The 26613-nt window shown below is 46.0% G+C and overlaps 1 protein-coding gene across 2 annotated transcripts in view; it reads right to left on the minus strand.

The window, feature by feature from the left end:
• LOC146194782 (2-Hydroxyacid oxidase 1-like) overlaps positions 1 to 26613 on the minus strand; it is a 62427-nt gene that overhangs the window by 9907 nt on the left and 25907 nt on the right. The window contains exons 6-7 of one of the 2 annotated variants that reach the window (XM_084596120.1): positions 5233 to 5391; positions 1603 to 1672 (exon numbers count right to left, since the gene is read on the minus strand). In XM_084596120.1, the coding sequence (XP_084452246.1) occupies positions 1603 to 1672; positions 5233 to 5391 (229 nt within the window). The remainder of the gene's footprint in view (positions 1 to 1602; positions 1673 to 5232; positions 5392 to 26613) is intronic. The other variant, XM_084596121.1, reaches the window with a different exon arrangement.

The raw sequence follows: 26613 nt of genomic DNA on the forward strand, positions 1-26613 counted from the left end.
GACAGTTGATGCGTGCAATGCTATGATTATGGTTTAGGCGGCTAGATGTCCTGTGGGGGGGGGGGGGCTGTAGCTTTGCATGTCTCGTACGGGCATGATAATAGAAGTGATGTAGAAGACATAGGCGAGATATGATACGGCGTGACATGAGCGATGGAATGGCGATGGATTGTCTCAGTGCTGTGATACTGGTTTTCTTTGAATAGCAAGATGTTATAAATCCTCTGGCATGCCCACATTATATGGTACAGCGTGGGTGGTTCTTGGCACCAACGGCATTTGTCAGTGTACTGTGTGGGATACATTTTGTTGAGTACGTGTAGGTTCGGGTACGAGCCCGTTTGCATCTGCCTCCACGCGACTGAGTCCTCTCTGCTAAGGGAGTTGTGTGGTGGTGGGTACCGCTTTCTGTAGCCCTTGTAATGGTTTAGTATCTCCGAATAATCTTGGGGTCATGTTCGTTCCCCTCGAGGTCGCCCACGTTCCCTGATTGGGGCTGGGACAGATAGGGCACCGCCGCTTGCGGCGGGGGCTTGCTTGAAACCAAATTTTTATCGGTTGTAGGTCGTCATTGAACCCGCCACTGCTTCGGTGGTGCACGACGGCTGTTGTTGCGGCGCGCGTCTTTCTCTCCCTCTTCCTATTCTTTCTTTATTTTCTCTTCTGTCTGGCCCAGCCGGGGTGGCGCAGCGGTAAGACGCCCGACTACTGTGCCGGAGTACCCGGGTTCGAACCCGACCTCGGCGGCTGCGTTTCGATGGAGGCGAAACGAAGAGGCGTCGTGTGCTGTGCGATGTCAGCGCACGTTAAAGATCCCCAGGTGGTCGAAGTTACACCGTAGCCCTCTACTACGGCTCCTCTTTCCCTCTTTCCCCTTCTCTCCCACCTTCATCCCTTCCCTTACGGCGCAGTTGAGGTGTCCACAGAAAACAAGTGAGACAGTTACCGCGCCTTTCCCTTCCTATAAATCAATCAATCAATCAATAAATCTCTTCTGTCTGCACGAGACAGCGGAGGTGGCTCAGCTACAGTGCCAGTAGCAGGCCCGTGCATTTTCTTTTCCTTCTTCCTTCAGCCACCACAACGACGACGTCCCCGAATAGTAGTTCAGAAATTACCGCAAGGGGAGAAAGGCGGCTTTGGTGCAGTAGACGCTAGCTTCAGGAGCGCTTGCTTGTAGTGACAAACGTTTTTGGTAGTTATCCAAATAAAGGTTTCTGGCTGCTCTGAGCAACGCTTTATTTAGATGTGCAAGGTATCAGCAAAATAAAGCCGCCAAGGCACATGTACTGTCGTCGAACAATTTCGAAGCAGTTGGGGATGGTTGCGACCTTTTAAGAGAAATCTGGGACAAACTAGTTTCACAGCGAACGTTATACAGCCGCTTCCTGGTTGCACTATCGGTTTTTAAACACAAAGAAAAAAGCTTCGTCTGAAATTATAAATGCAATTAAGTTCGAATTGTAGTGTAGGCTCGCGCGTTCCTAAACCTTCTGAACTGCACAGTACATTTTGTCTCTAATATGCTAGAATCTTTTCAAAATACAGAAGAATATGAGGAAGAAACGTTCGTGCAACAGCTCTATCTCAATGGTTGCTTACCCAGGAGGCCCATAGCACGGTCGAGCTCCGAACGAAGAATGGCCAGTACATGGTCCACACCTTCCTTTCCCTGCAATCGACAGCCAAGACGCGTGCAAATTGGTGGCAGCTGCTCAACCCATTATATTTCAGTTGAGTGGCAGAAAGCGTTCCTTTTAGTAATGTATAGAATGTGTTCGGGAAAACAGGAGTAAAACGTGTTGTCAACGATGACAACACAAATTCAATAGAAACCGAGCAAGAGTTGAGTGGGAGACTCAGTCCGCTAGCCGACGTTTCGACGGGTTGAGGCCCAATTCTAACCTTGTTCGGTGTAGTTTGAGTTTGTGAAGAACAAAGAGTCTCAAAATGTCGCTTGTTAAACACAGTGCCATATATTTTACCTTTGTGTATAAAGGTAATGGAGGCCTATTCCGTGGTCATGTGTTTACAAAAACCAAAGTGATGTGCACATAATGAAACAATGTAACCTTCACATACTGTAAAACTATACTATAATCTTCAAAACTTGCAAATACACAGGAAGCTTAATTTGTACACGATATAAGGAAATGGTTTTGCTGCATGTTTCTTGGAAAGCAAAAGTGAGTCCTAGATTAGCCTCCGCAAGAGCAAAGAACAGACAGCTATAATATATGCAGCATTTGTAGTAATGAGACTATACTCTTCATAGTTCAAATAAGAAAACCTAAAGCAATAAGTCTTGTTCATTCTTGATAATATTTAAAATGACAGACAGAAATCGACTACTAAAATGGTAATCAAAACAGGAAATCTACTGCGCCGAATTGGAAACACAAACAGTGCAGAAGAAATTAGTGATGCAAAAGGCAACAAATATAAATCAGATTATCCATTTTTATAAATTGCTAGTTCCAAAATACCGCATTCGTTTCACAATTATTTATTTATTTTTGTCTCGGTGCCATATCATTGAAGGGAGGAGGGGTAAAAGTAATAGAAATGGAAAGAAGAGAAGCTGGACTTGTACAGGAGTACTACATTAGGAAGCAAAATATAAAGTGATATGATCGATGTTTTTTTTGAAAAGGCTTGGGACACATACATCCGCACTGCCTTGATTGCTTTACATGAGAAAAAAAAGTCTTACTTTAAATATCCTGTGTTTTATTCATAACTAGGCAGGTTTTTATTGTTGCTGGTTAATGCGTCTTACGTGTTAGATTAAATTTCATCCTCTTTTTCGCTCTTAGCCTTGTTGTCCGTCTGTTTACCCCTCCCGACTTTTCTTTTTCTTCGAATTGATTTAAAGTGTTATGCATTCTTAATTGTTGCTCTCGGTGTATTGGTTTTTTAAACACTGACCATGTCTTTTGTATGGAGATGATTTAGACGCCATATGCAATCCTCTATTCCTCATTCTTCATAATGTTTACATGCTCATCTTTCCTACAAGTATACGCTCGTTTCCGCCATTGCGATGGCAGGGGCGCATACCTAAACTCAGTTTATTGTCTTGCTTACGGATGTTATGAACCGCACAATCAAATGATATTTTTTTTTTCGACTATTGCAGTCGGAATCGCGGGTGCTGTCTTCTGTGTCTGTGTTTTTGGCGTTCTGAAAAGCTAAGATCTCACGGATTTTTTTCCTCTCCTTTTCTTTGGCTGTTTTTGTCACGTCTTGATTGCACCCGTCTTAAGTGTCTTTTTTTTCGGTTTCTAAAAACGATTAGGAGATTTTTTTTAGGCGTTCCCTTTTATTGCTGTGTGACTGGCGGTACTTCGTGGTTGAATGTAAACAGCCTACAATGTGCTTGTTCAACGTGGTAAATTGGGCGTGTTAGTACATGTCTTGAGCAAACATATGCAGCGCAAAGAGACAAGGACAAGACGAGGTGACAAGCACGGCGCTGAACTTCCAACTTTTATTGCCTTTATTGCGAACGAATCGTGTGAACATATATACGCTCTGAACTATTCGGCGTCATCGTCAATGTATGCCCAAATCAGTCAGCTTCTTTAATAGCTCGCGCGCAAATTAGTGAAAAGAGCTGAGTTACTTGCGCATGAGCTGACTTATTTGCACATGCATTGAGGATTTAGTAGCTTAAATCCCAATATCTGATTATTTCGCTGGGAAGAATACTTATTAAGTTTGGTACCGAGGACAACGCACTGTGAAAGCTTCTAAGAGGCGGGACAAAATGCAGTCGTGGGCAAAATGTTTATTGGGAGCGGTTATGCACGTTAATAAAGTAAGGACAAACAGCAGCTCTAGCACTAATTCGGCAGAAGATTATATATAACACCACAAAGGTGAGAACTACGTTTGTTAGGGGTTGCCTATATACGTGCACAGACAAGACACTTCCTAAAGTTTAAATTGTTCCAGTTAGATTTAAAATAGCTCAATTTAAGAAGGCGTTGTGTATGGTAAATGGTGGTAGAGTGAACTAAAATGGATTAAATAATTAATAAATGCCCAGTTTGAACGCAAGGATTTTGAGAAACGTTACGGCTCGGGTTCCATCTGAATAGAATTTTTAAAAGCCGCATTCCAGAATAAAACCGCTATTTCCAAGGAGAAATATAATGAGACTAAAAAGAACATGCTCCAGTTGGGTCTGCAATGAGCACTGCATGAATATCATCGGACATCACACAAACAGTGATCACGTTTCCCACTTTCTAGTCATCGCAAGTTCAGGACATTTGAACTATGCGGAGAACATTTAATATTAATCTCTAAATACCCAATTCGACGTTTTTCAAAGTACCTGGCTGCTATTTCGATAGCCTTAAAAGTGCAGAGCTGCATTTGATCAAGTATGCCCCGATTTTAATAAAGTCTATAATAGCACAATGTACAGTTTTGCATTAAAACCGTGAAAGTATTCTACGTATTATCGAGAGGAACGCTGCTCGAAAAAATATTAATGAAAAGACTTCATTTGATAAAATATACCAAATTTTAGGGAGAGGGAGACTAAAGTTTATTTCGATTTGAGCAATGCGTGTGCTTCTTGTCACCGTCGTGGCCATCCCCCTTAACATTGGTCGGGGTTTGAGGCTAGCATCGACAGCCACGTACACTTGAAACACGTTCATTTGACTAATACATGAGTTTTATTCCATGCCTATCTGTCACTATTTTAAGATGCGCTTTTTTCGCAATCTCGTTTCAGCATAATGTGTCGATTTGCAAGTTAGTCAAACTTTGGTTGCGGTACCATCTACAAAGCTATTGTAGTCTACGCTACAAGCTGCTTGTCACAAGCATTCATCTAAAGGTGCTTGCTTTCTGCCCATGCATGGGAGCACTTCTGGCGTACATGGAAGCCGAAAGATTGTCTGAACGAAAATCAAGAGCTATCCTTCCATATACTGTACACTTGTAGCGCCACAGACGCATTATTAGACAGCGGAAGACGACTAAAGAAAAGTCCCCTGGGATATATGCGTACAATAAAGGTCAAATGATTAACATTCTCTCTGCGTGCATATCATCAAATAAAAGAACTGCCTCGTAATACTTGCTTTAATATTTTGCTCGCTGATTCCAGGTTCATAACCTTTCTTATCAAGTTAGTGCATGATCCCTAGTTCAGCCGCATAGAATTGGAGCCAATCCGCACTGCCTGCCCAGCGGATTCGCTTGTCAACGTACCTTGTACGCCAGACCCCAAAGCACAGGCCTGCCTACGAACACAGCCCGAGCTCCGAGGCACAGTGCCTTTACGACATCGGTGCCGCACCGCACACCTCCGTCAAGGTACACCTCGCAGCGTCCGGCCACGGCGCGCACCACCTCGGGAAGGCACTCGATCTGCGTGTGAAAGGGGAGTTTGACAGATAGTTTCTATCTTGTTCTTTGCATACGAGAGAAGCAACTCACGGACGTCTACAAGAACTAGACTTCAGTATAGAGCGAGTTAGGTTATTTGTTCTCTGTGGTATGTTGTGGCCAGCCGTTGTGTTGTTAAACTCCCTCTGCGTGCGCTTTCCAGTGACACCGCAACGTCAACCCTGAAAAAGGTGTTCTCTACTGCCGACCTCAATATACGCTTGCGTTGTATACCAGATGGTGTAATATTTCGGTTCCTTTGCGTGCCAGTGAGATCATTGTATTTTTTAATTTTATGGCGACTATACTCTTAGCGCTAATCGTGGCATTTCATTCTCCACCAAGAATATCAAGATTCCGTACATAATAAGAGCTGAATAATCAATTTTCTTAAAGCGCTTAAAAAATAATTTTAAGTAATTTATATTGGTGACCGACTGTAAAAAAAAAAATATAACGGGTTTATAAAAAAAAAAAATAAGCAATATAAGCAACTGAAACGAGACTGCTACGAAAAGTAACAAATGAACATGTAAGAGCTGGGAATTCCTTTTTTATAGCAACTCACGATAAATAAGGCGAAAGCAATGCTTTTCAAAATAATACTGATTATCATTGGAGCCACCTTTTCCATAACTATTACGGAAGCTAAAACCAGAACTGCAAAGGAATTGAATAATTATTAATATGTATGATCCAGCAATAATCGTACTATGCTGCGGCGCCGCAGTATGGAAAAAAAATTGTGGAGTAAAGCTTGCATGTTCTAAAGGCGCTACTAAATATTCTGAGAGAAAATAAAGCGGGAAATTCGTATGATGTTTGTACAGCCGTCATTTCATGCGTATCGAAAGCTAACGTTTGCTTCTTAAAATGTCCAGCATACAGAAATTTTCCCAATCTCATGACGTGAAAGGGGGCGAGAGCGGCGTATCAGATCCGGACATGGCCATTAAGACATGTAGGCCAATGCCTACATGAGCGCTGCCGCATCACACGAATTTAAAAGTCATTTGTACGACTCGTGAAGGCCGTCACGAAAGAACCGCGTCTCAAAGCTGAATGCTCTAAAATGCATAGACTTGCGCTGAGGGCATATTTTACAGCATTAGAGCGATTTTTGTTTTCTAAACGCTAGTAACTTCCTTTTTGAAAATAGTCGCCGAAAAACTAACACTTTACCTTCTTCGAATCTCGTCAAGAGCTTTTTGGTTCGTTTCGAGCAACGGAGCGTGCACTAATGCGTAACAAAAAGACGGGCATTTAATTTTCAGTCCGATTGCCTGTAATATTTGCGCTGTCTTACTTCTCGTCAAAAAAAAAAAGTAGAGTTTTGTTCTCTATTAGGGCAGTGATTAATGTTCTGGAAAGTGCAAAAGAATTCTAAACGGGCTTCTTTGGTTCGACCTGAACATTTTTACGTTGCGAAAGTATGATACTAAGCTGTATTAACCTCTCTTTGGCAGTTGTTCATGCACATTTCAGCTCGGCCTTAATTTCAGTTCATCTGTGAAAGATGTTTACTAACTCCATTTTGAGACGATGCCTCCCTGGCATTGCACATTCTTTGAACCACAAATATGTTTTGAAGAATTCATATTCTTTTAGTCGGATACACTGATTACAGGAGACTCACTAAGATTGCATTCATTCACGCTGTTGCAGACATGGTCTTGTGTATGAAAAACGTTGATAGCAGCTTATTATTGCCTTATTACTTAGGTGCAAGAACCACGTTATTTTCGTTGGCTTGAAAATTCCTCCTTTCTGAAAATGTGTTTGCCTTGTTCATTTTCTAAATTGCTGGTGGACCGCCACAGAGAGGGAGCAGCAAAAAGCGTATTTCAAAACGTAACAAATGCGAAGCATAAAAAAAAAGAACATAATAGATTCCGTGTGTGAACTTGTTCAATCCCAATATTTTATAAGGAACTAGGTCATAAGACTTGGACTAGATTCTGTTGGTGTGCGCCGTAAGTTCTAAATTTCACGTGATCCCACTGTTTACGCCCACTTTGTTCTTTAACGTACAAGTTATTTTAGTCGATGGAAGCAGATAAGGAAACATTTTGCCGGAAATTGGGCCACGTCGATTGCAGCTCCTCTTTTCGAATTAGTCGCTCCCGGCAAGTTTTTTTTTTCGCTTCCTTTCTTTACATTACACATCGTTCATCCCATCAGAGCAATCTTGAAATCTTTTCAGCATGTTTTCAGGATTTTCCCCATATGGCGGTTGAAGTAGGCGGACACGCGTCACTTCGGCTCCGCAAATTTTGACCGATTTCACCGGACCAACGCTTTTTCGCCACCGGATTTCATTCGGAACTGGAAGACATCAAGATCCCCTAGATGCCATATTTCAAGCGGTAGGACCATTTTTGTCGGATCTTTACCGGGCTTGAAAGTTCTAAAGCGGGCGCCAGCCCGCTAACCATGACGGGACGCCCAGCACGACATCGAGAGAGCATGGGACGCTAGGCTTATTGACGACGGCGGCGCCTACCACCGACGCTTCTTCAAAGAGAGACTAAATGGCAGGGCCAAGCCGAGCCCCAAGTGCGTCGCCACAACCACCAAATGCCCTCCTTGACGAATTCCAAGGGATGGGTGAAGAAGACTTTGGAGACGCCGAGTCAGGAAGCGAAGACGTAATCTCGTCAGATTCCTCATCGGAGCGCGTCGGGTACAACAACGATGCCAGTTGGGAGCGTGTTGAATTCAAGCGCCAGAAAAAAAAAAACTTCAGAGACAAGGACAACGGAAAGGCACGGGAACCGGCCCGGACGCCCAACCTCATGATGGAAAATCACTGGGTAATGCGACCGGCTGCAACAAGACCGGACAGGTGGAGCAGAGGAGGCCTAGGCGAAGACTGCGGCCACTCCCCAAAAATGATATCAAAGTAATTTTTCGACCCAAGAAAGGACTCATGGTGAAATCACTCACCACACACCAAGTAGCGCGCGCCGTTATCATGGCGTGCGGCCAACAATACAAGGACGAGGACATACTTGAAAGGCTTCGTACAGGATCAAATATCATTATCGTTAGCACCCCACATGAAGAAACGGCTCACCTGGTGCGGCGCATTACCCGCCTTAAGTTCGCCGGAATGTCTTACGAGGTCAACGCTTACGTGGCAGCTCCGGAGGACGTCTTTCGCGGCGTAATATATGGTGTTGACCCAGGTACGTCTCCCGAAGAGCTGAAAGCACACCTACGAGTCAGAACTCAAGGAGTAACCATTCTCCAAGCAAGGATGCTTGGAAAATCCAAGACCGCCGTGATCACGTTCGACGGCCCGATCTTGCCGAAATTCGTAATATACTACTGAGGTGAACTACCATGCTACCAGTACCGCCCCACGAGGCAAGTGTGCTACGTCTGTTTCCAGCAAGGACACCGCTCCGACGTGTGCCCCACACCGGACATTATTGTGTGCGGACTGTGCGGAGATAAAAATCCGACGAAAGACCATGTTTGCGAGCTCAAGTGCCTAATATGCGGTGAGGCACATCGCACCAGATCCAGAGTGCCCCGAGAGACTGAAAAAAGCAAGACCAAAGCCCACCGGGGAAAGAGGGCGCAGTGGCCAACGCGGGCGACCACGCAAGCGATGGTTCAGCTCAGAGGGAGAGACCTCGAGGAGCCGATCAAGGTCCAATTCCTTCCCACCTCTGTCGCCGGCCGATTCACAGGTGGGGAACAAACAAGAAAAACAGAAAAAGAAGCTTTCCCAGAGAGGCGGCAGCAAGGTAAGCTGGGCATCTACCATTGATCTGCACTTGGTAGAAAATAGTAACACAAACAATACAAACAACAAAAATATTTATGTCAAAGGAGCTAAAGACGCGCGCAGTGATGCACTCAGACGTGAGCTTGAACTCGCTCGACTCAAACAAAATGAGCTCGAACGCAAGGTCGAGGAACTAACAAAAACACTAAAGCACAACAGCGGGAGCTTGAAATCGCTAGAGCCTTTCCAAAACAGCATCCAACAATGGAGAACTTGAAACACGAATGCAACAGTTGATGCAGCAGATGATGCAGGATATGATGCGACAAATCCAATCTCAAATGCAAGAGATACAAGCACAATTTCAGGGGCAGATCTCAGAATTCAAAAGTGCTTTTCGAAAACAAAGAAATAACGAAAACATTAGGGAAACAGCGTACAACCGTCCAGCGTTACCGGCGTTCGCTGTCGAACAAGGCAACAGCACGAACACGTAAACATGACCAAGACGCGTCAGCAAGACCAAGAAAAGTTAGAAATTTGGCAATGGAACTGCAGAGGTTACCGCAAAAAACAGGCCCTACTAAAACCATACATAAACACACAGCTTACACCCCCCGATGTGATTGCGCTCCAAGAGACTGGACCCAGGCCCTCTTTACAGGGGTAGGATGTTTACGAGAGCCAAAACGGAGGTAAAGCAGCCGTTCTAGTCATCAAAACCATCACCGCAATCAGGCACAATACTATCGCCGACACGGACATCGAGCACGCGCTTGTCGAAATCATTCCGAAAAAGCGAAAGGGAAGGAGCACATTCGTACTGAACGTGTACAGCCCGCCAAGACAAATAAAAGCAAAATTCTTCGAACTCTTCCACGGAGCGCACAAGCTGGCCAAAGAAAATGCACCCATTATTGTGAGAGATTTCAACGCCATAGACACGAGTTGGGGATACCGGAAACAAGATATCAAGGGAATAACATTAGCGGACGTTGCCGAATATTTTGGCTGTAAGCTAATCACAGATCCCGCGACCCCCACGAGAATCGGTAATAGTGTGAGCACGGACACTTGCCCGGACCTCACGTTCGTAAGGAAGAGCAAGGAGTCACAGTGGGAAAACATGATGGAAAACCTAGGTAGCGATCACTTTATCCTCCGGACGCGAATAGCATCGGAAAGGGTAAGATGCCGGATCGGAAAATCAAAACTCACGGACTGGAACGCGTTCCGCGGTGCTTGCAAAAAATCTGAAGGCGGCATTCAATCACTAGAAGACTGGAGCGGCATGTTGACAGAAACGCGAGACAAATCCACAAAAAGTGTAAGACGAACAAAAACAACGCCCGAAGTAGACGGGCACCTTCTGCGACTATGGGAAGCCAGACGCAGTCTCACCAAAAGATGGCGGAAGCAAAAACACAACAGGAAACTAAAACTAAAGATAGAAGAAGTTACGGCAAAAGCTGAAGAATACGCAGCGCAACTCGCGAGACAAAATTGGGAACAATTCAGCGACTCGCTTAAGAGAACCTTAGGCACGGCCAGAACTTGGAATCTCCTAAGAGCACTAATCGATCCGACCAAAACAAAATCAGAAAACAATAAAAGCATCCACAGATTCATCCACTCCTTCGAGGGTTCGGACACAGACCTTTTAGAGAAGGCACGAAAAAAATGTTTCGGTGATTTCAACCCCTCACGATACCAAGGAACCTATCGCGGAGCCGAAAACGAGAGACTCGACCGCCCAATAACTGTGGAAGAAGTTTATGCGGCCATAAGGAATACGACCAGAAACACGGCAGCAGGAGCCGACAGAATCGACAATGCCCTGATCCGAAACCTTAGTGACGACCTCATACAAGAGCTCGTAAGCTTTCTAAACAAACACTGGGAGGCGGAGACGGTTCCCGATGACTGGAAACACGCCGAAGTAATTATGATACCTAAACCTGGCAAACAGCTACAAATTGAAAATCTCAGGCCATTCTCGCTCACGTCGTGCATAGGCAAGCTTTACGAGCGGGTGGTTATGCTCAGACTGCAATATTTCATGGAAGATAATGAACATATACCCCATACCATGTTCAGCTTCAGAGCAAAACTCTCGACGCAGGACGTGCTGCTTCAAATACAAGAAGATGTGCTCCGCAACGTACCCGGAACAGGTGGAAATGTCATAATGGCCCTTGACATCAAGAGAACATTTGATAACGTCAGTCACAAAGCGATGCTTAGAGGCCCAGACGACCTGGACTGCGGACGCAGAATCCGCGGGTACGTCAAAGCCTTCCTGTCAGATAGAACTGCCACCATCGGCATGGGAGGCCTTCGATCGAACAAAATTCACGCGCCAAACAAAGGAACACCACAAGAATCAGTCATCTCACCTATCCTCTTCAATATAGCTATGATAGGTCTAGCACGAAAATTAGAGAAGATCGAAGGCATCAGGCACGCCATGCATGCAGACGACATAACAGTCTGGACGAACACCGGTTCCCTCGGGGAGAAGGATGAAAAACAACAGGAAGCGGCCTCCTGTGTACAGAAATATCTCGGAGAAAGAAGACTCGCATGCTCGACCGAGAAATCGGAACTGCTTCGAGTGTGGAGAGGCAAACAAAACCGGACCGTCCCAACCAGTGAGAACCTGAAACTCAACATCTACCTGGAAGGAATGCCCATCCCTGAAAAGACAACAATGAGAATGTTAGGTATGTGGGTTCAATCGAACCAACGCAGTAGTCACACTTTTACCATGCTCAAAACAAGAACGCTACAAGTGACACGCATGATCACCCGCATCACCAACAGGCGGCGTGGCATGCGCGAAGAGCACACACTAAAACTAGTTAGAAACCTGGTAGTGAACCGAATTATGTACAGCCTGCCCTACCAGTGCCTCAACAAGAGTGACATACAACAAGCGGATGCCCTGCTACGCAAAGCGTATAAGACGGCGCTCCGATTACCGCGCAACACGTCTACAGAAAAGCTCATGGCGCTTGGATTGCAAAGCACATTCGAAGAACTACGCGAGGCGCAGCTTGACTCGCAAAAACTCAGGCTGCTGCAGACAACAACTGGAAGAGCGCTCTTACAGAGACTCGGATACTGTGAGCAGATGCGAGAAATAGCGAGGACGGTAACGATCCCCGACGAACTTCGCAACTCCCTCAAGGTAGCTCCCATCCCGAGAAACATGGACCCTAACCTCCACCAAGGTAGAAGAGAAGCAAGGGCCGATTTTATTCAAAAAACATACGCTCCTCAAGACACGACTGTGTATGCAGACGCGTCCTCGAGAGGAGGACACAACAAAATTGCAGTGGCCACGGTGGTCAATTCGTCTCTACGCGAAGTGACCAGCGCCTCTATCCGACACTGCACAGTAGCAGAGGCCGAGGAAGTAGCCATTTCTCTAGCGGTGGCTTAGGGCTATAGAGCTGGGCGGTCGCTAACGATACTCACGGACTCTCAAACAGCCTGTCGAAATTTCATGAATGGTAGGATTGGTCGTCACGCGCTCCGTATACTCCTCAAAGCGAGCGACAGAATTAAAAACCACGAAGAAAACAGGACCAGACACAAAATTATATGGGTACCGGGGCACAAGGAGGTGGCAGGGAACCAGGAGGCTGACAGCATAGCTCGAGCATACACTACTTTCCGAGCATCCGACGGGTCCGCGGAACTTTTGCCAGCAGCCAAGGCATACTCAGCCAAACTAGAAAACTATAGAGGAAGAAGAATGCGATATCCCCCACCACACAGTTCTCTCACCAGATAGGAAACTGTCATATGGAGACAATTACAGACGGGTTCATACCCAAACCTACACATACTAAACGAAATGCACCCTACCATATACGCTGACAGATGTCCGTGGTGCGATGAAAAACCAACACTATATCACATCACATGGGCATGTCAAAACATAGATGTGGTCCCCAAAATTCGGAACCCGAGTGCGGAGCAATGGGAGACTGCTGTCCAGCGACCGCTGCGAAGACCAGCAAGGTCTGGTACCCAACGGGCGGCAGCAGCCAGCGGAGCCCTGGACTGAGGGCAACCGACCATTGTGAAAAAGTGGACGAAGTCGACGGAGAAGACTCTTGTGGATACAACAAGCAGACATATCTGAAGACGCCCAAAAACCGCCAAATAATATAGGGCTAAATAAAGTTTTTCCTACTCCTCCTCAGCATGTTTTCCGTAAGATGGACAGCGTCTCAATCCTAAAGTGTTCTTGTTTGTTTCCCCCGTACACCAACAGGTATTTGGTCCTATTAACGGGAGCTAATGTGTGCAACCCTCCAGTAAATATGACAATATTGAACACTTATTCACGATATTTAATGCATTGTTTCAGAGATACACAATTTAGCTCAAAAAGAAAGGCGTAATATCATATCACGACGAAGTGAATATTGTATACAGAACACTTGTACTTTGGTGCACAGTGATGAAGGCATTTTGTCTGATCCAGGGGAGCTCTTTTTCTAACCGAGGTACTCACAGTTCACCTGGTTTTCGGTTTATTATTTTATCATGATGTGCACTACATTTTATGGCTAATTTCTTGGCAAAATACATGCTGTTAAAAATTGGATAAGTAATCCGTTCTCCGCTGCAAACATACGCAGCGTACGGCTATGGCGAAGGCGTGATAAAACGATGGGGTTGCGTGTGTACCGCGGGTCGTAATAAGCATTAACATTATATTTCATAAGTTTTATAATCGTCATTATAATCGTCGGCTGCAGCAGTAGCCGGATTATACCTACAGCAGGGTAAGGCCACTCCCATATTACTCCAGCCAACCTGGCGCAACGCTAGCTGTATAGACTATACCCCGGCGAACTTCTTAACCTCATTCCCATCTAACAATCTTCCACCTCCTGCTATGCTTTCCTTCCTTTGTAATCTAAAGTGGTGCAGTGGGTAAGGCTCGACTACTATTCCCTAGAATGCGGAATCGAATGCCGGCCTCGGCGGCCACTTTTCTATGAAGGCAAAAAGCAAGGCGCACGTGTCCTGTGCGATGTCAGTGTACACTGAAGAACCGAATTAGGTCGAAATTCCGGTGCCTTCCACTACGGCGTCTCTCATAGTCTAAATCGCTTTGAGGCGTTAAACCCCGTAAACCAAATCACTGGCAATCATCGGCTGTCCTCTCTTCGCCCCACATCTCACTGCCCTGACTTCTCTAAATTTCTGGGCGATAGAGTTTTGCAATCTCCCTTTTTTGAGCTGACAGATGAAAATGAGGTGTACTGTATTTTAAAAAGCCTCAAAAATACGACAAGCTTGGACTCTTGCGATCTCCAAAGTCATTCAATAAAAATTGTCTTGCCTTTAATAGTTCCATGTTTAACGCACATATATAACACTGCGCTAATTACAGCAAATTTTCCTGCTGTATGAAACTTGCTAGGGTGGCAGTAATCTTCAAAAAGGGAGACAGAACTAGTTTGAGTAATTACAGGCCAATATCTGTCTTACCTTTCTTCTCCAAGGGACTAGAACGCATAACTCATTCTCGAACGCATAATTTCCTTCTAAAACACTGTATTATAAATGACTGCCAATATGGGTTTACCAAACATAGGTCCACGGAGCATGCATTACTTGACCAAAAAGAATATATATTGGGCAACATAGGATCCCAGAAGCTTACTCTTGGAATTTTTATAGATTTCAGTAAGGCGTTTGATGCACTAAATCATAATACCCTCTTTGCTAAACTCGAACATTGTGGTATACGTTGCCATATGCCCTCAACCTTCTCAAGTCATATATGTGCTCGGGATCCCAATATGTTGTTATCAATAATTATCGTTCCGATGTGCTACAAATTTCGAATGGCGTGCCGCAGGGCAGTCTTCTGGGTCCTATACTCTTTAACGTATATATTAATGATATTGTTAATATAAGCATCGAGATAAAATTTATTATTTACGCTGACGTCACCAGCTTATTCTGCTCCTTTACTGATAATAATCAACTAACGGACACTGCGAACATTGTACTCGCCTCTTTGAAGGAATGGTCATGCTTAAATTCCTTTACGGTAAACAAAAAAAAAAAGGCAATAATATTTAATGCTAAGGGCAAGCTATTAGGGAATGCGTCACCTATATTTTTCGGCGGCTAAAGATTCGAACATGTCCAATCATTCACATCACTTGGCATAGATTTTACACCCACAATGTCATGGGATACTCAGATAAACAAGGTCTGCACTAAGCTTTCTAAATTAATAGGTATTATCTCACGTAATAAATATATTCTACCAAAGAAAACGAAACTTGACCGCTACTATGCATTATTTTTCTCCTCTTAGGATACTGCTATTTGGTGTAGGGAAATACCACAATGTCCAATTTGCAAAACCTTTTTGTTCTGCAGAAGAAAATGCTACGCGTTATAACAAATTTCTCCTATGACGCCCCAACCCGTCATATACGGATGAAATACAAAATAATTCTAGTGCCTAAGCTGTTCGAGTACAGGTTTGCTTGTTTTTATAAACAGCATACCGCACGAAATCACCCCTTTTTGTCCCGCATTGTACAGCTGGTGCCACACAACACGCCCTATGCTACAAGAAACCCTGAAATGTTTGAGGTATCCAGATGTAGAACAAACTATGGTTTCGCTATGTTGAAATATATACTGCCAATATGTTTGAACGCTTTTCTTTACAGCAACATGAACAAAATGACTTTTGCTTTCCACCGAGAAGTGTTCACTGATTAGGTTGTATTGATAAGGAATGCGTCAATCGACAATTCATATTTTTACTTTTTCATTGTCACTGTATAATTTTTCTTCTGTTTCAAAGCACTCTCATTTTGTAACGCGTGAATTGTTCATTTTATATCGCACAAACTGCCGCTGCTGTTCATAATCGACTTTACGGGTGGCGATGCCCGTCAAGCGGTCACTGCGAACTGCTTTTTTTTTTCCTCACCCGCGCTTTTTGTACGACAAAAGCGGAAGAAACATTCATTCATTCATGTCCTTCCCTTGGATTTCCACTGTGATGTCAATAACTCGGGTTTTTTCTCTTACTCACTCTGCACGCTTCCTATCTTTTGACGCTACCCCTAGCATTTTTCGTTTAATAGCTCTCTACGTCTTCCTCAACTTACGTAGATCCCTTTTCATTAGCCTCAACATTTGAGCCCCGTATATGAGTAATAGGAGGCCCCTGTTACATACTTTCCTCTTGAAATATAACAATAGGCTGCTGTAAGCTGTCCTTCTATATGGGCATATATTTTTTATGCAGAGTCGTTATCCTCTATGCGTGCAGAAAGTTCATGCTTGCATCCTTCTTATGGTACTGGACACCTTGATCCAGGCACGCCTCTAGCGGAACATTTTACGGCACGATATGCATATTTGGCAACGTACTCTAAAGGCCATTAAAACACAAAGGCGACTGCAGCTTTTATTACCATTCCGTTGACACCGTTAGACAATGACGCCAGTTGTAGGCTAATACAAAATTTGCTTTCTTCCCCACGATTTCTGGACGTGTAAGTCTGAATAATCCTCTATTCCGAAATCGGCGGAAGTTTGCAAAGCTGCTACGACACCAAATAAAAATTGCCGCAACACTACAGTGAATTGGGAAGCATTCGTGAGATGTCTTCTCTTGACGTGTGGAGGTCACGCACCCCCACGCACAAGACACGGTCCTATTTTCAATTAGCGTGGTTACGGCCTGTGACGGACCAGCTAAAAAGCAACTCTTTGTTGACAAAACATCTTGACGTATTAAATGATGATGTGCGCGTCGAAGGAAGGGTCAAAAGAGGTTCGCACTCTGAATATTCCTCGTGTACCCACGCCTAACTTTGAGTGACGCGACCAAGAGACGCGGCGCGGACAACAAATAAAGCAGATACGCGCAGGAAAATGATATGGACGAACAAAGGCTGGACACGGACACGGACAAGGGTCTACGTGAAGTATGCATAAGCGCCTTGTCGGCGTCCATTCTTTGTTCATCCTGTTGATTTTGCGCCTTGTATCTACTAGTCATGTATCGACTATCCCAAGTTTCAATTCTTTTAAACTATAAATAAAGATCACCTAACGTCGCGCATCAGTTCATGCCGCAGTCATACTTATTATAAAGCCTTCTCCATAACTTTCTGTGTAAGCCTGCTAATAAAACAGGTATAGATCTGTGAGGCAGCGCTCGCTACTCTTAAAACCCTCTCTATTGTGACGCTGCGGTGCTCATACTGTTATAATAGCAGTAATAACAGTGAATAATTTGGAGTTTATTTTTTTCCGTTCTTAGACATTTTCACACACATTTTGTTAGACTGCATTAAATTTTCTACAGAGGGGTGGCTTACGTACTTTAGACCGATTGGTAAACATATTTATTCTGGATATTATATTGTAGGCTGGTACAAAGCAAGTAAAAAACAAGGGTGCCGAGCCGAAACCGGAAGAAGAGCCAAAACGGGAACCTTACCCGAATTCTTTCCGCCATTTGAAACTGAACACACACTGGACAAAAACGGGGGAACCGTTCTGAACAGGTTTGCGGTACGGTTCCGGCCGTATTTTGCTGGCAAATTGCATTATTTATTTTTTCTTTCATTACTGCTTGTAAAACACTTTCCTCTCTTATATTCAAAGCCCCACTTCACACCGCAAACATCACAACTATATTGAAAAATTGTCCGTTGCAAAAAAATGACAAGAACAGGGGAAAATATATTGCCGCCTGCATAGAACCAATCTCCCATCTCTGTCTATTGTTTCATCTCGAACACGGGTGGCTGAAGCACTGCGCAGTGGTGCCATTCATGGAGAGGCAGTGAAATATTGGCAGATAATTCGCAGATTAAGCTAGATATTCGGGTAACTAAGTATATTGTGGCGCCCATAAATAGAGACAAAGGAAGATGAGGTCGATGAAGAAGCCGCTTGTGCTGGGACTCGCAAGTGGACACAGCTGGGTCTTCGACGCTCGTCTTGCGTCAACTGAAACCTCGCTTGTAACATCTTGGAGAGAGGCGCAGGGTAAACAGTCCCCAGAAACACCCAGCTTGCACCGCGCCGAAGTCGCCGTCTTGCTGGCCTGCCGCCATCTGAGCCTACGATGTCTTAACAGCGTCGCTCCGAGGTTCGTGCCTAGCAGCTCATGGCAGCATTATCGGGAGCCGCGTTCGTTCACGAACTCATCTAGAGAAGACGTGGATGATTGGCTCACTGACTACCAAAGGGTGAGCCGTTACAATAAGTGGGACTCTTCCGCCCAGCTAGCTAACGTAGTCTTCGCCCTTAACGGCATAGCCCTAACATGGTACGACAACCACGAGGGCACTTTTACCACATGGGACCACTTTGTGGAAGAAATAGAAAAGTGCTTTGGAGATTCTGACTCAAAGAAGAAGCGAGCTGAACAAGCGCTCTCTCAAAGAGCTCAGCTTCCTAGAGAAACATGCACCAAATACATCGAGGAAGTCTTGAAGCTGTGTAAGCTTGCCGATTCTCTACGACTTAAGAGGACAAAGTTGGCCATCTACTTAAAGGGTTTGCCATATATATTTATTATTTTCCTTAACGGCAAATTAAGTCTTGATTCAGAGGCTGACATGATCCAGCATTGCCGCACGCTCGAGACGCTGAAAATGCATCGTTTAACACCGAAGTTCGGACGTTTAGCGGGTGTTACGTCGGTGGCCGCTGCTGACGCTGCTGACGTAACGTCGTCTGGCGATCTGGCTTCCACGGTCCGTCAGATCGTTCACGAAGAAGTGCGCCGGTGCCCAGAACTAGCTTGGGGCTCCTCAGCGCTGCCCCCATCGCATCCGCCGTGTCAGCCTCCTACAACCGCCTTTAATGCAGAGGACTTCGATCAATACCGGGAACCGCAGCAGCGTCGGCAGAGCCACATACCGGTAACACCCCCAAGGCAACAGACCCGCTACTTCCAGGCGACACATAACAGGTATGAAAGCAGTCGACGCGACGCTCTCAGTGGCGACTACTTGCCTGCGCCATCTTTTCGCAGACCTCCTGTGTGCTATCGCTGCGGCCAACCAGGCCACCTCTCAAGGTCACGTTTTCGCCGTCAAGCATCGCGTTACTACTGCGACTCCATGAACTACCCTGAGCAGCAGGGTTACAATCCTGGCTCTTCTCGTCGTTCTCGTTACCTTTCTGATTCCGGCGGCCCATGGCAAGCACCTTTGCGGGATATTTCACAGGCATCGAACAGAAGCATGACACCACCTGCAGCTTCCCGCACGCGCCGTTCTACATCGCCCCGTCGCCGCTCACCCTCGCAGGAAAACTAGTCGGCGCTACCGTGGGGGTGAGGTCGCTGGAGGTTCGCTGTTACCGTTGTTACCGCTGTGACGTTCGCCTGTGCTGATGTTACGGAACTAAGTCCACTGTTTAGTTGATGGTGCTCCTGTGATGGCTTTAGTTGATACCGGGGCCCCCATATCCGCAATGAGTGCTTCATTTAAGCGTCGCCTCAGAAGAAAAGTGTTATTTAGGTGGAATAAAAGTGTTCTGTTTTGTGGTGTGAGGGGCGAACCATTGCTTGCTGTTGGAGTGTGCAGTGTTAAAGTTTCCTTGGGTGGTAAAGTGTTCCGTACGGTAATGGCAGTGCTCGCCTGATCAACTCAGAACGTCATTCTTGGGCTGGACTTTTAGAAGATGTGTGGCGCCAATGTCGACTGCCAAACTGGCGAGCTTAGCGTCGGCAAATGTGTTACCTCTGGTCTAATGGAAGGCTGGTGTAGTGCTGTGAGTGCCTTTTGTGTCTGTGAAGATGACATTGTGCCTCCATCGTCGGCTATATGTGTACAGGTTTCCTGCCTCGACGCCACCCTCGACATTTCTAAAGCGACTTTAGAACCGGTGCGCCCCACCTGCATTAAGAAAAATGTCTTGATTTCTCATGCTTGGTGTCTGTTTCCAAAGGCCGCACTGCACTCTGGGCAGTGAATTGCTCTACGGAGCTTGTCCTTCTTCCCACAGGTGTGAAACTTGCATCCTGCAGTAATGACCCACCAATATCTGCTGACTTGATTACCGACTTCCTAGACAAAGTAGTGACTGATATCCACAATGAATCGCGATTGCTTCGCATCATTGTCTTCTCGCTCTTAAAGGAGCGCCGTGCACTGCTGGCTATTCTAGGGCGACACTCCTCCTTGTTTGACTTTTCCCAACCAGGTGGCCCATCTTTGATATGTCGCCGTCTGAACGAAATGCGATAAATGAACAAGTGAACGAGATGTTAACGAAGGGTGTTATCCAAAAGTCGTCGAGTTCTTGGACTGCTCTAGTGATTCTTGTCAGGAAGAAGGATGGCACATTGTGTTTTTGCGTTGACTACCGTCGTCTAAATGCAGTCACTAGGAAAGATGTGCACCCTCTTCCCCGTATAGATGACGCCATTCCCTGTCTTTTTTCTGCCTCCTACTTTGCCACCGTTGACCTCAGATCTGGCTATTGGCAAATACCTCTCGACTCGGCGGACAGAGAAAAATCTGCATTGATCACACCCGATAGCCTTTACGAATTCAATGTGATGCCATTCGGCCTCGCTAAAGCACCCGCCACCTTCGAACGATCCATGGACACGATACTACGCGGTTTAAAATGGGAGATGTGTGTGTGTTACTTGGACGATATTGGGATTTTCGGAAAGACGTTCAGCGAGCACAATGTACGTTTAGCTCTTGTGCTGGACTGTATGTGCAAAGCTGGCCTCATACTGAACTCAAAGAAGTGTTGTTTTGGAGCACGCCAAGCTCTACTTCTCGGACATCTTGTCGATACGGACGGCGTCAGACCTGATCCCGCAACAACAGCAGCGGTTGCCTCTTTCGAGCCACCCCAGTCCGCCAAAGAACTACGGAGTTTCCTGGCTTTGTGTTCGTATTTTCGCCGTTTTATTCACCGTTTTGCTGATATCGCACACCCCCTGACAAGCGTCCTTCATAAAGATGTAGCTTGCGAGTGGACACCTGAGTGCGATTCCGCCTTCCACCACTTGAAATTTCTTCACTTTGATCCTTCAGCGCCCACAGAAGTGCATACTGACGTAAGTGGTGTTGGAACTGGCGCTGTTCTTGTCCAGCGCCGCGAAAACAAAGAGCACGTCGTGGCGTACGCGAGTCGCTCCCTTAGTAAGCCGAAGCGCAATTATACTGTCACGGAACAGAAATGCCTCGCTGTCGTTTTCGCCATACAAGGCTTTCGCTCGTGTATTTATGGACGCCCGTTTACAGTTCTCACAGATCACCATGCCCTCTGCTGGTTAGTTAATCTCAAGGATCTGTGTGGCCGACTTGCACGATAGGCCCTACGGTTATAAGATTATGACTCTACAGTCACATACAAAACTGGCCGTAAGCCCGCTTACCTAGACTGTCTTTCGCGCTTTCCTCTTACGACGAAGTCTGACGCCGATGATTTCGAGAACTGCGTCGCGTCAGTATCAAAGGCTTTTCCTGACATCTTCACGTTTATAGAAGAACAACAAAGAGATCCCACCTTGGAACTTCTCTTTGCAGCGGCTCAAGATCGGTCAGGTGGACATCGATTTTGTGTGCGTGATCGCCTGCTTTGGAAGAAAAACTGTTCCTCAACAGGTCCTCGTTTTGATTACCATCGTCTAAATGGAGTCACTACAAAATATGTGTTGTTCTGGTTGTTCCGAGGAGCCTACACCATCCTATATTACAGGCCATGCACGCCGACCCTAGTTCCGGTCATCTTGGAACTGCAAGAACGGTCCACCGTACTCAGGAGCGCTTCTATTGGCCAAACATTCGAACAATTACTGAGCGGTACTTTTTTTTTTAATACACAGCGCAACAAACATAGGACAAGCGAGTAGACGGGAACAGCGCTGACTATCAACTGCATGATTTATTGAAAGAACACGAATATATGCAAAAATGCTCTGACAACCAAGTGCGCATGTTGGCAGATAAAACAACATTTCACTTTAACCAGTTTCGTCAAGATATGAGATTTCTCGAGGATGAATGATAACAGATGGGGTGCTTACGCATGTGTCAGAGTTCTTGTGAATGAGATAGGCTTCTTTTAATTCTCGTGTTAATTTCTCTGTGTTTGTACAACACTGAAGTTTCTTTGAACAGGGGAGTGCAAGGTGGATGCAATGGGGGCTTTTGGCTACATTCCTTGTGGTGTAGTGCCAGGTTCGATGACGGAGCTTTTTCTAGGGAGTTTTCATGTTCTCTTAGTATTATGTTAAGGCACCTTCCTGACTGACCTATGTAATCTTTTCCGCAAGTAAAAGGCACTCTGTATACCACTCCTTTTGTGCACGGAAGAAAAGCTACATTATGTTGTACCTGGCATCTCCCCCGGCCTCCGCGTCGTTTTTGTCTTTTATTTTTCGGTCTACTTTAGCGCAAATGCTGCCAGGTTTTATGGCCGCAGAAGAAAAAAAAAATGAAGCACCAACTAGCTCAACTCACAGTTCTTTTCCAACTGAGCGGTACGTCGCCAGCTCGAGGCTCTGCAGATGAAGTTATGTGATGTTAGGAAGGTAGTGAGACCGGAAAGCGTGGCATGACATGGTCCATAGGGTCACGAAGAGTCGGACATGACTGAACGATGATGGACAGTAATGTGTATTGCGCAAAAAGACGAGACAAAGAGGAGAAGGGGACAACGGCGGCGCAGAACTGACAACAGTTCTGACAGTTGTCAGTTCTGACAGTTCTGACAAGAACTGACAGTTGTCAGTTCTGCGCCGCCGTTGTCCCCTTCTCCTCTTTGTCTCGTCTTTTTGCGCAATACACATTACTGTCCATCATGGTTCACCAACTCGCCCAATCAGCCGTTCTTCTACATGACTGAACGACTGAACTGAACTGACGTCGCCAGCTGCACCCAGTGTCAGCGCTACAAACGTCCCACAAGCATCGCAGCGGGGCAACTTCACTCCATCACCCCACCCCATGCACTATTTGAGCAAGTGGGCGTTGATCTCCTTGGCCCCTTTCCGGTACCCCATAATGGGGACCGTTGGATCATTGTTTGCGTGGACTACCTCCCTCGATACCATGAGACGGCAGCCATACCCGCGGCCAACGCGTATCATGTCTCCTGCTTTATGTTGTGGGCGATAGTTCTTCGTCATGGACCACCACGAGTTATTATCAACGACCGTGGCCGCCAATTTACAGCCGACATCATGGAGGAGATGCTCCGTTTATGTGCCGGTCATCTTCGCCATTCATCACCTTTAAATCTACAAACCAACAGTCTAACTGAACGCACCAGCCGTACGATAACTAACATGCTGTCCATGTACGCCGACGCAGATCATAAAAACTGGGACAGTATACTACCGTTCATTACCTACGCGTTCAACACCGCCCGTCATGGGACCACTGGTGTTATTCGATTCTTTCTACTCTAAGCTCGCCACCCACGATATACCCTGGACATCATTCTCCCGTTTCCAGCCACTAGGGATGAAGATACCTCGGTAGCCGAGGCAATCTGCTTTTCGAAGAAACCCGCCGGCTTGCCCGCCTTCGCATCTTCGCGTCCCAAGATCGCTCGAAAGCACGGTACGATGGCCACCATCGTCACGCTATTTACCAGCCTGGAGATTCGGTCTTGCTGTGGCGACCTATCAGGAAGCCGGGTCTGTCACAAAAGCTGCTGTGCCACTACGATGGACCATTTGTCGTTCTTGCCGAACTTCGTGAGCTCATTTATCGCATCGCTCGCCTCAACAAGAGCGGCAGTGCTCTGCAAAACGTGAAGTCGTGCACGTCGTTCGTTTAAAGCCGTATTGATCACTCGACAATGCTTAAGTCGCCCTGCGGGCTTCAGCTGCATAGGGAGAAGTGTGGCGCCCGGAAATAGAGACAAGAGAAGATGAGGTCGATGAAGAAGCGGCTCGTGCTGGGACTCGCAAGTGGACACAGCTGGGTCTTCGACACTCGTCTTGTAACAACTGAAACCTCGCTTGTAACGATATACCCATGTTCAAGCAAAAATCTAAATGAGCGTGGTAGAAAATCTCACGTAAATAAATCATTTTTTTATCGTTCAACGACGTCGCAATGATTCATATGGCACATGCATAGCAGTCGTTCGCGATGCGACGCCAGCAGATGTAGTTAGGTTGACCGAGACTTCAGAATGATAAGCTGACGCTCATGGTGTCAAGGCCTCCTTAAGCAGCAGTTTAGCGGTCTCGTCTTGACTTATATCAGAAATTAGCCCAAAGATGATTGCATTAGTTTATTCTCCTTTTGTCTTCTCTATGGTTTTTCCTTAGTCACGACTGCTTGTTTTAGTTCCCTTGGCAAGTTAAACAGCGCCAGGAATGGACTTCCGATGTTCAAATTTAAAGGCTGGGTGGAGCAATTGATCGAGCGGATTAACCAATATGACTATTATTTCACAAACGCTATTTGGTGTGCTATCGTTTCGACCCGCACAACTATTTAGTCGAAAGAAAAATTGCGTTCCATCGCTTTCTGCACTCTCACTGATGCGAATACCGTACATAGTCTAGAAAAGTGCCACTGAAAACTACAAGGGCACTATTTGGAGTAGAGGGAAATTATTGTCTTCCACACACATAGGTACTTGTATATACACACACACGCACTGTAGTACATACATGGGAGGACAACGAAAGATGCGATACTAGCAACAGTCACATATTATAGTTATTTCGTGTTCATCAATGCAGAACATAAGCTTGAAAAAGCGTAACCAATGAGTAACCTGGCCTACACGTTGTGCGGTGACGAGGGTCGTCGGGAATTTGAGGGTCTCTTAGGTGTCTCTTAAGAGGAGAATGGCGAAAGCCTACCCTTTCTCTCCTATCAGTTGCCTCTCATTCTTTGTCTCTTATCGGCGTTCGTTGCAATAATACATATAATTATAATTGGCTTACAGGCAACAGAAGGCACAGTATTAGTCACGCTTTCTGCGGCAAGTGTGAGTTTGGACGGCACACCGTCACTCCTGTCGCGTGGCGTTCATTGGCGCTTCGTTTAGGCGTGGGATTTCAGCTGGCAGGAACGCTAGACAAGGAAAACACATCTCGCGCACAGATCCAACGCCTCCTAATAGCTGGGGGGTGGTGACAGAGTTCGCACACAAATATCGCTCACAACTCTCATGCACGAGACAATTCGCTCCATGAGCCTAGAAAGGTTTCAACTCAAAACCTTGGAAAGCAGAAAGAGGGACAAGGTCAAACTGACTGATGGAGCCTCCTGCTAGGTCCTAAGAAAAAAAAACTAAAGAGGGAATGACAGTAATTGGGCAACTGGTAAACTGCAGCGTGAGACCCTTGATATCATGCGATATTGACCAAGGAGGAAGGGTGCCGAGAAAAACAGCATTTGGTCACCACATGAAATTTGCTTCGTAAGATAGCTGGCAGCGATCAAGTACCGCGGCAGGATCTCCCCCTTAGAGCTTAGAAGCTGAGGATGAGCTTGAAGCGTTTCTTATGAAAAGAGAAGAAGACTGGCTGCATGGACTCGGAGACAGCGGCAGCTCTATCAAAACTGAAGAAGCACAGAGCCTGTTCTATGCATTTGAAAATGCTCCCAGAATAAGTAAACACTCAAGTGTTTTCAAAGTTTGGGAAGAGGCGAAGTTGAGACCAGAACAGTATTCACTAGCCTCAGTAGCGCTTGCTCTGCTACATCGACAACTCAGCGTCGAGAGAGCAATTTCTGGTCTAAAGCATATACTCTCTTGTCATCGAACCAGGATGTCTTCAACAACCCTCGACAATGTCCTCTTTCTTCGGTGTGTCTATGCTGAAAAATAAAAGTTGCAAAGCAGTTAATGAGCACATAATTATCTTTGAGCAGCCATGATGTCTTGGCATGGTTGGCGTAAATTAGTCGACTAAATATGCAGGTCTAGCCTCGAAGTGTTTCTAGAAGATATATAGTGCGCCTATGCAGCAACCATGGCGCATAGCGTCGCGCCCAGTTGTTGGACAATTAATTAATCCGGTTCTCTGGCGAATACAATAATGACTCCAACCCCAATATGTGACGGTAGGGACTTTTTTCAGCGCTTTTCAGACCCCAACACAGGGTTGCCTCTGCTTTTCACCTCCCCAGAAACGCGAAATGTAAAGGCGTCCACATGCTGTGCGATATAAAGTCACACATATGGTACATGCATCCACGGTGGAAGAAAGGTGCTCCGACGTCGCCGCGAGGAGCGGCCGCTTAGTGTGACTTTTACGCACGACGCGGCCGCCAGGGGCAGCACCAGTACTAGGGGCCTGTCTCGTCGCTCGTTTTGCTGTTTCCATGGGCGCGCCCCGCCGGGGTGTCTATAAACGTTGGCCGGGGTGATGCAGTGGTAAGACGTCCGACTACTGTGCCGAAGTACCCAGGTTCGAACTCGACCAAGGCGGCTGCGTTTCA

Source organism: Amblyomma maculatum, chromosome 3, assembly GCF_055883805.1.
Source record: "Amblyomma maculatum isolate TAMU_Amacu chromosome 3, ASM5588380v1, whole genome shotgun sequence".
NCBI classification, from domain to species: Eukaryota; Metazoa; Arthropoda; class Arachnida; order Ixodida; family Ixodidae; genus Amblyomma; species Amblyomma maculatum.